The 14,740-nt window shown below is 32.4% G+C and overlaps 1 protein-coding gene across 1 annotated transcript in view; it reads left to right on the forward strand.

The window, feature by feature from the left end:
• Positions 1 to 14,740, forward strand: part of LOC126980086 (integrin beta-6-like) — a 63,655-nt gene that overhangs the window by 17,113 nt on the left and 31,802 nt on the right. Inside the window, exon 2 of the mRNA XM_050829701.1 lies at positions 13,865 to 14,050. Within this exon, the coding sequence (XP_050685658.1) occupies positions 13,865 to 14,050 (186 nt within the window). The remainder of the gene's footprint in view (positions 1 to 13,864; positions 14,051 to 14,740) is intronic.

Genomic DNA, 14,740 nt, shown 5'->3' on the forward strand with positions numbered 1-14,740 from the left:
TATTAATAAATTAATCATAAATATAATAACTGAATCGTAAATACACCATACTACTTATAAGTACTAAAAGACAACGGAGACAGACAAAGCTTAATCTAACAGTGTCTGGATAATCGCCAAGGAGATATAGATTTTTCTTTAATGTATTTTCGTCAGTCTGCAAAGTTTTCACCCATTTACTGTTTCAAAACACATTATTGGATTTATTACAAACAAAGATTCATTTTCATTCTTAATCATATTATGTGTCCATTTTGAGAGTATCAAACGATTAAATTTAGTTTTATTTTATCGTTCAAACAAATATGGGACATAATATTGCTTCGCGTAACTCTTTTAACGCTTATTCTTCCCAAAAACACCTCAAAAACGTGTAAACAAGACGACAAGACCATGAACCTGTCTCCCCAATGTTCAAACTGCCTTATATAATGATTGGTCTATTAAATCAAATTCCAAATAATTCCAAACCTGATTGTATTGTATTGTTTACCGAGTAGACTGCGGATAGTAGAAACCTTTATCAACTTCGGAGCACCAAACCACGATACATTAAGATAGCACGTTTCGTAAGTCTCGTCAACCACAAACTTAAAATTAATAAAAATTAGTTATTAATCATTAGGATCACCTTCAATTAAATGATTCCTATCATCCATAACATAGCGTTCAAGTGATAAAATAAAGCTAATCTAAAAAAGCAACAATCAAAGTTTTCCTTCAACGAAACTTGTTTTAGAGTATATTATATATTATAATATGTATAAAATTTACACAAATAAAGTATTACACATATGATAATTTTTTGATTCACAATTACAATATAATGATAAAAATTATTATTTTAGTCCTAGAAGTATTATTTATTTCCATATGTAAGGTGGTGCTCCCGTGAGCACATTGTGTTCGAAAATAATAAACATACAAATTCAATGGGGTAGAAACTTCCTCGATGGCGACCACGTACCGGAAAACGTAGTGTCTCCTTCCCTCAAAAATGTGCGAAGGGAACGATGGCTGGTCTATGCGTCACCTCGTGAACGGGCGCTGCTTGTGGTGCCATGTTGACCTGTCATAGTTAATAAATCATTGTATTTATTGGATGCAATTACTAACTGAGGCAGTAAGCCGACCATCATGGTTTACAATGCTTCCTTACATAAAAATGGGTTCAAGCTCTAAAGGTAATTCTTTATTACTTTTCATGAAATAATTTATATTATTTAAACACGACTCATATATTGGATGCAGCAGCTTACAAACTAATTGGTTATGTATATTACATATTATTGTAAAATACTCTGTTTGATTGTAAAGAGTGGCCGTTGAGTTTCTTTTATGTTCTTCTCAGGAGCTCGACTTTTTACGAACATATGGTAAATTCAGTAAAGAAATATGAAATATTTGTAGTGACGTTTAGTTTAAGCCTATTTGAATTAAGTCTATTTGACTTTGTCTTTAACGTAGTGTTGGTAGGCCTCTCACAAGATGGACCGATGATCTGGTCAAGATCTCCGGAATAGGTTGGATGAGGGCAGCGCAGGACCAATCTCTACGTTGAAATGTTTGAATTCAGGACCACACTCCATGATAATGTTATGGAAGACACACAATAATAATGATGCAGATTAAACGATAAGCTATTTAATGAGCACTCATGTGACAAACAACTCCATAATATTATTACTAACAATATATACCTTATTTAAATACAGAGGCGGTGTGGAATTACCGATAAATACATGCGGGTGATTTCATGTAACATTAAACAATAAGTCTTTGTTTAAATAATGATAAGTTGAGAGTTGACATAGTGATGACTATATTACTAGAAGATATAACTAAATACCTACTTTTAAAAGGGTCTACGATACGTTTTTGAAATAAGTAACTAAAAATCTTTTGATTCCCAGGCATTGCTGTAAACGCCTCAAATTTAAGTACCTTATAATTTGTTTCCGAAGCGATGATAGTGCTTATTGATTCCAAAAAAATCTTAATTCGAATGAATTCAAAGAAAAAAAAGTCTTGTAAGTTTATGTTGGAGTAAGCGTACTTAGACTTTACTTACGTAAAACTTAGCACAGAGTGATAAATTGGGAACTTGACTTTTGCAATGGACTGTTTTAGCTTAAGCTCAGTTTGAATTCAGCTGTCAAATGACTAAATACGATGTCAAACATTATGTTAAGCTTACACTCAGATAAGTATTACGGTACCTAAGTAAAGTCTGAACAAAGCCTGAGTATGCTCTGTAGATAGCCATAGTAATAGGATTCCCGATGCTTACCTTTGCGTCCACAATCCTGTTGCAAATAATTGTCAAAGTCAAATAAACTTTATTCAAATAGGCTTAAACTAAGCGCTTTTGAAATGTCACTATAAATATTTCTTTAAAATTATTAAATTTAAATTTTATTTAAATTAAATATAAAAATTAAATTTACCATATGTTCGAAAAAAGTAGAGCTCGTGGAAAACATACAAGAAACTCAACGGCCTCGTATATTGGTATACATTTCCACATGATTACGAAAATTTAAAGAAGGAATCAGTAAATTATAAAAAAGTGTATATTTTCTTTTCCCTAAAGTTAATAAAAAACAATACTCGCACAAAAAATATGATTAACCAGTTTTTGTTACTGGCTGGCACATGTGGAAGAAATAATCTATTCTTTGGCTACAGAAAAACTGAATAGCTTTCGGTTAAAAAACAACTTAAGAGGTACTTAACTTAGAGTAGGTGTCGCAACAGGGGCTCCATACGTTGAGTTTTATAAGTAACGCCTACATATCTTCATAAAACTTGCCTTCCTTAACTGAAATAATATACTGTTTCTAGGAACAATAAAGAGTCGTAAAGTTTTTATATGAAAAGAAAAGGTGAATATTAAATTACTTTAAGAGTAATAAAATCTACAGACACTTTCTAAACAGAAATAACACTTTTATAAAGTGCTCGGTACTGATCTTGAGCGGTAAGCGATGCTAATGCAAGAATGTACTGTTCCGATCTTTGATATTTTATCTGAAGATGAAAAATCAAGAATGAGTGTCGATTTTCAATGAAACAGACAGACAGCTAATCTAAAAATAAACAACAACAGGACAGAAGTGATAACTTCATCAAGACAAAGTTAATAATACAAAATGGGCACCGAACGAATATTCTGTACTCGACCTTTCAAAACTTATTACATACAATGTTATTCTTCTGAATTCACGCCGTGTACAAGCAAAATCATATATTATCCCCTCTGCTACAGGGTTAAGAATTGCGGCGACCTTGCGCAGACTTTTTCCGACCAATTTACTTCAAGAATCGTAACTCCATTCTTAGTAGGCTATTATATTCGTCAAGCTACCATCTTAGCAACATCCATAAATATACAAATGATTTAAGTTTTCTTTAGTGTTAATTCTGCCAATATTTGTTTTTAAACAATTCCACACGTGTTTCGCCTCTACACGAGGCATTCTCAGGACGTGTTGTCTCGCCAAAATCTGCACGAGACTGACAACAAGAAAAACAAATATTGGCGGAATAAACAATAAAGAAAACTTAAATCATTTGTATAATTATGGATTTCCGCAAAGTAACGCCTACTTCAATAAATTTTCTAATATCCATAAAGTTACAATATACAAGCATAGAGACGAACGAAGCGTGCAGTAGAGAAAAATATTTAAAGGAAACACGGAAATAAAGTTCTTTCGTATTTTGAATATTAAACTATAGTTTGACAACTTCGTGCGCGACCGTCCCACGAGGTGACAGACGATGGCGGGACGGGGGGCAACGCGTGAGACTATAGGTAACCACTAGCTAGTAGCTACCGGACACATTGGCAAATCAAAACTGACCACACATTAACGAGCTGTCAGGTTGACTATACGCCAATATATTATATGTTTTTTTTTATGGAATAGGAGGACAAACGAGCGTACGGGTCCGGGTGGGTACGGGTACACCAGGTGAGCCACCTGGTGTTAAGTGATCACCACCGCCCACAATCTCCAACACCAGAGAAATCACAGGAGCGTTGCCGACCTTTAAGGTAGGAGTATGCGCTTTTTTTGAAGGTACCCATGTCGTATCGTCGCGGAAACATCGCATAAGGAAGCTCATTCCACAGCTTTGTAGTACGTGGAAGAAAGCTCCTTGAAAACCGCACTGTGGAGGACCGCCACACATCATATTATAAGTTTGTAGCAGCATCTAAAAGAAACTCTGTCTCGCTGTTTGTTACTCTTCTAAAGCTGAGCTGAACTTCATTATGAAGATAGTCTAAGGTTAGGCCCCACATCATCTCGTTATTTGAAAAGAAAAGTCGCGGAATGAGGTATTGTTTACATAAACGAGTTGATCCAAAACATAATAGTAGTAAAAAACGTATTTATTTAAATAACAGACGATCATTTGTCTATTCTAATTACGGACGGTATAAATTTCACCTCAAACATTGGATTGTAAATTTTATGTGGTTCTATAAATTTAGATTTACATATAGAGCAACACGTTTAAAAGTAGAGCGGGTTCATTTACATAAGTCCCTAGAAACCATTTCTTCATATCACATCCATTAAGTTATGAATAGAATATAAATTGTTCTGTATCATTTTATTAAATGAATCGTTGGTAATAACGAGCTTTTTATTTTGATGCGAGGGAAACACTCACTATTTTTTTTTTTATAATAATAAGAAATGAGACTAGCAGGACGTTCTATTACAATGCAGTGCCGCTCAGGATTATTGAAAAACCCAAAAATTCTGAGCGGCACTACAACTGCGCTCGTCACCTTGAGACATAAATTGTTAAGTTTATTGTTAGTAATTTCACTAGCTACGCGCCCTTCAGACCTAAACACAGTACTGCTTCACGGCAGAAATAGGCGCCGTTGTGGTACCCATTATCTAGCCGGCATCCTATGCAAAGGAGCCTCCCACTGGTAAACTGGTACACTCGCTATCGCTAGATAACAAAGACGAAGCAACGGCTGAAACTTTTTTAATCATTTTCTTTTTTTTTAAAGTGATATCCTTTACTTCTGGGATTAATCATGATTGTGGCTCCATCTACAACAATAACAAATTGTTTAGCTTGAAAGAGCGACATCTTAAGTCAATTTCCATTATATGTATATGTATATGATATGTATATGAGTCTTAAAATATCAATAACCCTGTATATATTGGCAGATGGATTTTGAACTTTTTATTAGGTAAGGTACTTGCCTGTTTGCCCCCTCTATTATAAAAAAGTGGTATCTGCCTTATCGTCCAGGGTAAAATGGAAGGCGATAAATCGCGCGGAAGGTCACCCATGCGATGGACCGACTCAATCAAACCTGCTGTGGGCGGTTCCGTCACGAGTGCACTCGAATGACCTCTAACAAGTAGATGGCGAAAATAATTGTAAGGCGCATAACAACTCCTAACACTACTTGACAACAACAAGATCATTGAGAGCCAAATTTAAAGAAATAAACATCTTAACTGTTTCCTTATCAATATATTATACATATGCTAGAAACTGTCATAACCATAATGTTATGAATAGGAACAAACATAAGCTTGTTATGCCTACTACTCGGCTAAGTCGAGTAAGTAAGTCTTTTGCAGGGCGATATATATATGCTTTTACATCAAGATCCCAGAAAATTTTCAAATAAAACGTATTACGAAATTCAAAATAAATTATATTGTACGATATTACATTGTAACCATACTTTTATGAAAAAAAAAGAAGCCCGCTGACTTTTATTGCGCTCGTTCTTCTCAGGTCTGAAGCATACTTTTTCGAATGGGTGTGTTTGACTTTTATTAAGTGATATATCCTATTTTGAAAAAAATATTTGAACTTGAACCACGACCGCTCTGTCAATAGCATATCGACCAAGTAAAAGGCTATCTGACTGGCCGTTTAGTAATGAAAATTTGTATGTGTGTAATCCAGATTACGAACTAACAAGGCTCCAATATTTTTCCAAATCTGTTTGAAAATCTGTATAATTAAGCAACATGTAAGCATATAAATGTGTGAAGTATTTACCTACAAGTTTCATTACTTAAATAGCGATATAGCATGAAATAGCGTTTTCGAATTTCCACAAGGCATTCACCTTAATATAAGAGCAACTTGTTAAGGAAATAATCAGAAAGATCTAAGCTGTTATTCCTACACCCACACACCCCGTAGTTAGAAGGGTTTATTGCCCTTATAAGTGTTGCTTCAGAGCGCCATTAACAACATGTTAGATGACTTTCTCTCCTCATTATTCAAGCGATGACGTGATTTAATAAGTTATCATGACATGGTAATGGTTATAATTTTAATGATTTTTACTACAAAAATTTAAAACCGTTAGAGAATTCAAATTTAAACCCAAAAGCCTATCAAAACCGACTAATTACCAATTTATCACTACATATTATAATGCAGTCCTCCACCGCGTCTGTTTGTTATTTCGTTATAATCTCAAGAACTACTGTCGTGTTGTTTTCAGCACTTGATAGTTTGATTCTCCAGGAAGGTTTTAGTATTTAATTTGTTTAGTTTTTATATACATTAACTATATTTGTTGGAGGTGTCGGAAAATAACAAGCCGTCTGGGAGGTTTCAACGTAAATTCTATCTGAACCCATTGAGATATAACAAAATAATGTATGGTGGAATTGTGTACTTTATACAGTTCTACAAAAAAGTCCCGGATGGCATTTGTGTATCTCTTAATGATAACATAATATATCCATTTTATTACATTTAAAAATTAGCAATTACATATAAAGCGGTAATGTAAAAGGTGTAATACACAAGTACGATATTAATCCGTATTTGTTTATTACTACATTATTATTCCCTCAGTTCATTATGCATTATTCCTGAATACTTAGGTAGGTACATAATTTTTTCTATTGACAGAACAGTGTTTGTCAGGTCAGCCATTGTTTAATAAGAATTTCGAATCGAGTACAGACTTACCTATTGTAAAGAGAAGATTAATAGAGCAAAACTTTGGATCAAATATGAAATTCCACATGCATCATTTGATGTCTGGCATCCTACAACTGCACGTTTTGCGAGAAACTCTTTGCCTCGCACAATCACTTTGTGGAATCCATCATAACGTACAGTTTTGATACAACTCAGGCACTTCCAAGCACAGTTTAAAAGGCGGCAACACATCTGTTGACCCCTGGTTTTTCTAATATCCATGGGTGGTTGCCTGACCGCTTTCTGTAACGAGAGTATCTTGCCCATCTACCTCTCTTACCAGACTTAAAAGGCATAAAAGGAATTTATTTTCTCAAAATTGATTCCTTTGGAATTCTTTTTGATGTCATTTCTAATAACTACTAGATACTACTACCGCTTCGGAAACAAATGGCGCTCTGAGAGAGAAGAAGCGGCGCAAGAAACTGTCCCTGCTTAAAGACATATTGCCAGTAATAAACGTATATTTAAATCAACTGGGGACAGTTTTAAGTGCAACATATAGTATTTTCTTAAGATATTAAATATCAATGAGTAAAACAAGTTTGAGGACAACTTCAGCTTTATCATAACTACTCGGTGGTAATCTTGATCCACATCATCAAATATGTGTATAATGTCATCAGTAGTAGCCAGATACAAGTAGTACAACCAAATATTTACCCCCTTATTCATAATAGTCTGCTAACTTAAAGCATTGCTAATTCTCACTCTGTCTTCTTCTATTCACCTAAGTCAGAATGAGAAAAAACACTCCTTAGCGACTGTTTTAAGTTAGTGGACCATTATGAATAAGGGGGTTACAGTTAATACATACTATATGCGAAAAGACTTTTTCCCGACCGCTTATATTAAACTTTTTTTTCATTATCCCTTAGATCGTTGATACGTATAGATAGATTGTGACAGATGTGAAAACGTCGAAAAAAATTGAGGTTGACTGTTAAGCTCTATTCTGATCAATGCACGCACACTACCACAAAGTGACATATAAATTGCGAGTGTAAGACGTAGCTTATCACGCACACTAAATTAATAAACCTGGCCTGTTTTCATCGGTTGTACGTATAGATTATCTAAGCATTATATATACAATCTCTAATATAAAGGCGATTGAAAAGTAACTCTTATCTTGGTGTCTAATGTGGATATCTTACAGATAGTTATTAGTAATGAGTGGCAAACCAGTTGCTTGTACGCCAGCCAAGAGTTTCATAAAACCAAATAAGTGTCGTTCACTTGACACTAATTAATATTGAGCTAATGACTTATATTTTAGGCTAGCGGATTTTCCTACATAAGATATCGTAATGAGGGAATCTTTATGCTTAACTAAAAATATAGCAATTAAAAAAACTTTTTTTTTTGTAGAAAACCGAACTAAAAAATAGAAAAATTATTTTGAAATTTAAAATTAACATCCATTCCTGCCTTATTTATAGAGGATAGATGAAAATCATATTATATATTAACAAAAATCTTTTTTTTTTTTTTTTCAATTTGATAAATGGAATAATGTTATCAAATTAATGTATTGTCATCGATCCTCGATAAATCTACTCGGGTGATTACTACTAAGGAGTCGGTTACAAACAAACAAACATACAGGTGAAGCTAATAAAAATCGTATATAAATAAAATAATTGTTCTAGAAAACAACACGATCTATGTTTCTTACCTTCAAAAGTCGAAATAGGGATGGGTTTTTAGTCATTTGGGGTAAACAAGGCATAAAATTCGTGCATAATTTTGTATTTAGCTATAAATGTTTATACATATGTTATATATTTAAAAACATTAGTTGTTTCCTCGATAATTTTCGAACGCTTATCCGATTTTGGTGAAATTTAATATAGAGATACTATAAAGTTGATGTTACGATAGTTACCGATAGTGGAATTATCAAAATATACGATTACTTTAATATAGCTATTTGACGACGGGTCCGACAAAAATTTGGTACAAAAGTCTCATGTAACATTTTCTAGAGATGTAACAGATACAAACCGCTTACTATTGACCCCCACACTAGTTGCTTTTCCCGTGGTATAAATACATAAGCACAATAACAATGCTGATAAATTCAAACAAATCGTTTAGTTTAAATAAACTATTAAACAAAGTTAGAATTAATACAATCATCAATAAAAGTATTAATTGTTGTGTTAATAATTATTGTACCGTAAGATGGTCTTCTGTCTCCATACAGGAAAGGTTTAGGTTGGATATATTTTGCCTCGAAGATGAGTGTATTATTAATCCAAGTGTCCAAAAATCTGCTAACAGGGACTTTGATAATTCGGTTTTTAAGTAAGAGATTGTACTTACTCTGGTATGCTAAGAGCTGTTGTTTGAAAGTATATTGCCAATTTTATTATTTAACTGTTTAAATTACTAAGCATATTTCCTCAGAGCGATGTTTGTTAAGCTTCTTTGCTCTCTATCTAATTTTAAATAGCACTATGTTTTACAAGTCTTCACAAGCAATAGTAATTTAACGTTCATTATATGAGGGCGGAATAAATAGTTTTAATAAAGATATCTCGGCTGACTCTCGAAGCATTGCATAGTGTGTATATGTTTTGGAAATTGAGTCTAGATAGTTGCTTTATACTCTCTCGTGCTTGTCTTCGTATTTTTCGATAATAATTCGTCTATAAGAATTCCTTGATAGTTTGGAAAATCCAAAAGTGCACCCTCACAATCTGATTTTCCACAATAAAATTGATTATTTGTAAAAGTGTACACAAGTAAGTAGATGCATACGTTCTCATGTGACTAAGCTCTGGTATACCGTCGAAGCGGGTGGTATTTTAAATTGAACATTTGAATAGAGTATAAGAGATCCAAGTGAAAAGTACAGTTTAATGACTAGAAATATATCTAAAATTGCAAAATCCATCACTAAATAACTGTCAGTATAATAATTGTGAAATTTGTCAACGAGTTATCGAGTGTTATTGATTTCAGTTATAAAAAATAGTTTTTTATAAATAATTAATTAAACGACAGTGAATTGAATGCTCATATTTATTGAGATGTGATTGTGATAGGAATTAATTTAGATTATAAAAAAATATTCCGGTACGATTAATTTTTCGACCAATTTTCGTGGCACATACACAAGGACGTCCAGAAAAGATTATTTTTAATGTTAATAGTTACTATGTTAAACAGAGTAATTATATATTCTTTTCAGCTCACAGATTATTTGACTTGGTATAAGTGCACTCATTAATATTAGTGGGATATAAATAAAAAAACATTTCAGTTTTGAGAAAACTGCTATTTTGACATGTCGCGAGGCACTGACCTCAACGCTTCGCTTAAAAAGTGTGCAATAGGTGCATTTTTGAACTGGAAAGAATTCTTAAGAATTGCATTGATAGATTTTAATGTCCTACTTGAATTGTCTTTGTGTTTCTGATTTAGGTTTTGTGGTCTTCAAACATACAATATGCTCCTTCATTTAATTTGACACCCGCAACATTCCTATTGTTATTTTAACATACTACTATTTTCCTAGACATAGTTGCAAAGTTGCAAACTTTGTTTTCCAAAGATAACAGACTTCTGCCAAACATGTAGCTATATGGATATCTAGAAGTTGTTTATCACAAGAGCATTTATAAAATTCTTTGCATATATTGCTGTAGCGCCTATAATTATACTTTTATGAATATTTAACACGTAATAATCTATCATAGCTGGTATCTGGTTTACATAATTACTTGAATTTGCAAATCAAAACAGGTGCAGCTAGATACGCACTTAATAATTTATTAAGTCGTAAAGTACATAAAAATTGTTTGAGAAAGAAAATATAATCTATATAAAAATATAATCTTTATTCCATTGAATCCATACTTTTGCATTATTCTATTAAATTACCAATTTAATTTTACGTGTAGTTAAGATAAAGTTTGTAAGCTTGCAGCGTTTGTTCCAAACAGGAAAATTAAAAGTCAAATAAATTTTATTTAAATTGGATAAAAACTAAAAACTTTTGGATTGTCATTATAAATATTTTATTTAAATCTATCAATTAATTTTTAAATGTTAGAGCTCGCGAGACGAACATAAAATAAACTGAAGGGCCACTCTTTCAAATCAATGAGTATTTTACAATATACCTAACATATTAGTTTGAACCATCGAATATGTTATGAATCTTGTTAAAAGTAAGAAATAAACTGTATTAATATAAATAATTCCATTAGAGCTTGAATTGTGTTCAACAATATAAGAAACGGGTTTATTTACTCTGTTTGCCTATTGTATATTTAATGAAATAGTAAACACCAGTTGGGCGTCATAGCTGACATACCTTTCTATATTTTTATTTATTGTTAAATTTATTCAAAATTAATTAATTAAATTCTTTATTATTAATTATGAAACTATTTTCAATCCTTCAGTTTGTGAGTTTTGTAAAGTTAGAACAGGATAACAATTGGATGGTGTCATACAAGAACACATGAATATAAAAAATATTTTTAGAACTAGATAAATAGTTTTAAATAAAACAGAAGATATTAAAGAAATAAAAAAAACTTAAAACTGATATCGAAAGTAATTTACTTAATCAGTAAAATGAAATAAACTTTTTTTTTTAAATCAAACGAGAAGTTTACAAAACTTTGATATTAATTTTTTTTATATCTGTAATTGTTACGAATAAATTTACTGCTGCTGCTCTCTGAAACTTCTATTTCATCTATTAACAATTATGAAATGCTACACATTACATTAACCCATTTCGGTCATAATTGCATTTTCAACTGGATAAAGTTACGACTGTATCTTAAGATCTCACTGTTGTCTTGATGATAAAGCGGAAGATTAATAAAAACATTTAATCGTTTATTCAGCTAACCCTTCACCCGCGCCCTCTTCACAAACTCCCCTTCATCATCAGCGGTGGCGTCCTGATGCTGTTGGTATTCTGAAATTAAGTCATTCATATTGCTTTCTGCTTCTGTGAATTCCATTTCATCCATACCTTCTCCAATTAAACATTGAAATGTTGTTTTTGTTGAAACATAGAATATTCTGATGTAGCCGATATGACACCAGGTTTAAATACTTATAAATGCCATTACAGCCTTACAAGTAAACGTTTTAGGTAACCTGTAGTTAATAGCTTTAAAGGGTGTTGAAGGTCAAGCGAGGTTGCGAGTTACCTGATTCACAACAGCAGAGGAGTATTGCCGGACTTTTTGCAAAATAAGACATGCTTTTGAAATGTAAAATAAAGTGTTACCATATTATGATCGTAACTGGTACACTCAGCCTATTACAATGCAGTGTTGCCCATAAAAATGAAAATTTAGAGACGTTCGTATCAAAATTAGAAATTTCATAATGTTTAAAAACAATTAAATTATCAAATTCAATATCATTTTAAAACTAATTTTCAATAATAAATTAATCAAACAAACACATTATTTCTACAATGCACAATACACTTGCATATACACATTGAACTTTTCATTAAATCCAGCCAATTTCACAGCACTACGGTTGCACAATACGTCACCTGTATAGTTACAGATATACTGCTTTAAGCATTTCGTTGACGCGAACTCACGAGATTTCATCCATCCCAAAAGTGTCTAACTGTATGTTTAATTTTTTTTAATTATTTATTTATCGCGTGCGCCAGTCATGATCATATCCGTAAGGCGAAGCCATAAGATTTTACCCTGCCAAAAAGTGCCCAACGCGGCTAAAGAAGTTTTCACTTCAAAGTTCTGATCGGCATCACAACTGCGCCCGTTTTTAGACATAACATGTTAAGTCTCATTAGGCCAGTAATTTCACAAGCTACGATGCTGTTTAAGCCGAAACACAATAACGCTTGCACATTACCGCTTCAGATAAAACCGCCGCTGTGGTCGCCGGCATCATGCCGGCATTATGTGCAAAGGAGTAAATAGTAAATCATACGTAAAATAAAACAAGAAAATATCTAAAGCCTTACAATATGATGTAAGTCTAAGGAGATCTAAACGTTTACTTTATAGAAACAAGAGCGGTTCTTGTATGGAGCCTACAAGCAATTATTTTATGTTAAATCCTAGATAGTGCCGTCGCCATATAAAGGGCTATCTGCCTGACCATGTGAAGAATTTAGTTCATTACCTCGCATTATATCTAATTAAGACTTTGTGGAATTGCAATACATGAAAAGTAAATTAAAAATTGTTTTTCTCTGCATTTTTACAAAGGCTTTCAACTCGCTACTTTTTTACCTTATTTTGAATAACAACTTAAGTAAGACGTCACCCAACATTGTTTAATTTAAATGAATGACGCGAAATCTTAACAATACCTATAGTTAGAAAAAGTTGCTTTTAAATTGGCCACTTTAAGTCCAATTTTTGTTTAACTTTAGCTGAGCTTAAAATGTAAAGTTAATACAATAAACAAACAAAGACCGCGACTTCGTTCGGATTAAATTCGTGTCGCGCTGTTTCGGGAACCTTTAAAATATCTGGGTAAATGTACTTTAGTTACTTCCTATATCTCTGACAAAATGTGTGCTAAATCATAATCATCACATACAAATTTTATTAATATTATTGTTAGTTCATTTTTTCACTTTTAAGTTAGCTAAAACAAAAAAGCTAGTAGTGCTAATAAGAAATAAATTCCAACATCTAATATAGGATGAACTAGCGCCAGCGCAAATACACAATCTTTTACCAAACTTGCCAAGGAGAACTTGACTACAGACTTACTGAGTATATAATATGTAGATGTGAATTAAATTCGCTTGGATTGTTGATATTTTTCAATACTCTAAAACTTGTGTAGGAAATTGTTGTTGACATATATTTTAAGCTGATTTTTTTTGTTTCAGAACAGGAGGTGTGAAAAGCAGCTTTACGATTCGTGGTGTCCTCGTCATCATGAGAGCACAATATTCCAGAAGCAGATCTCTGAAAGCGGACCTAATATCAACCCCAAGTACACACTTAGTAATGTTAAGATTGGAACTGAAGAAAGCTTGACGGTCACATATAAATCTGAAAGCGATGATCCTAAGGTATGTTAAACTCCAAATATCTGTAATAGAATAGAATTATAAATATATATACTTTTAAAATATGATTAAAGAAAATTTACAAAACAAAAAATATTGTAACATGTCGTGATAGTACTTGTGTTAAAGAACAAGTTAAAGGTTACTATAACGTAATAACTTATGATACTTCTTAATGATACCACAGCTAGAGCATAGAGATATATAGACACACAGAATAGAGCGACCATACTCAGGCTATTTAATTAAAAAAAAATATTGTAACTAAATTTTGTAAAAAAAAAGAAGCCAAAAAAACTAAAAAGTATGCTTTATATTATATATAATATAAAATATGTAACATTAATATGTATTTTATTGTAAAAAGCATGGGGTGCTTGATGTCAATTTGCTATATAAATGTTTTATTGTCATATAATGGCAAAAGTAGAGTCATTTTGAGGTATCTGAAATGCACCCTGAAGACAAGATAAGCGATATTTTTATATCCGATACCCGCTAGTGTCTGCACCGAAAAATTTGTGCTAAAACATTCATTATTTGTTTTAAGACTAAAAAAGCAGTTATTATAGGTTATCACTTAATATAGCCTTTTAGGTAGAGGAGTATATATAACTATGTCGTATTGTCCTGGAAAGACCATGCAAGTTCCAAATCCTTTCTGCAATTTCGTCTGATTAATTCGCCACACAT

Source organism: Leptidea sinapis, chromosome 4 (genome assembly GCF_905404315.1).
Source record: "Leptidea sinapis chromosome 4, ilLepSina1.1, whole genome shotgun sequence".
NCBI classification, from domain to species: Eukaryota; Metazoa; Arthropoda; class Insecta; order Lepidoptera; family Pieridae; genus Leptidea; species Leptidea sinapis.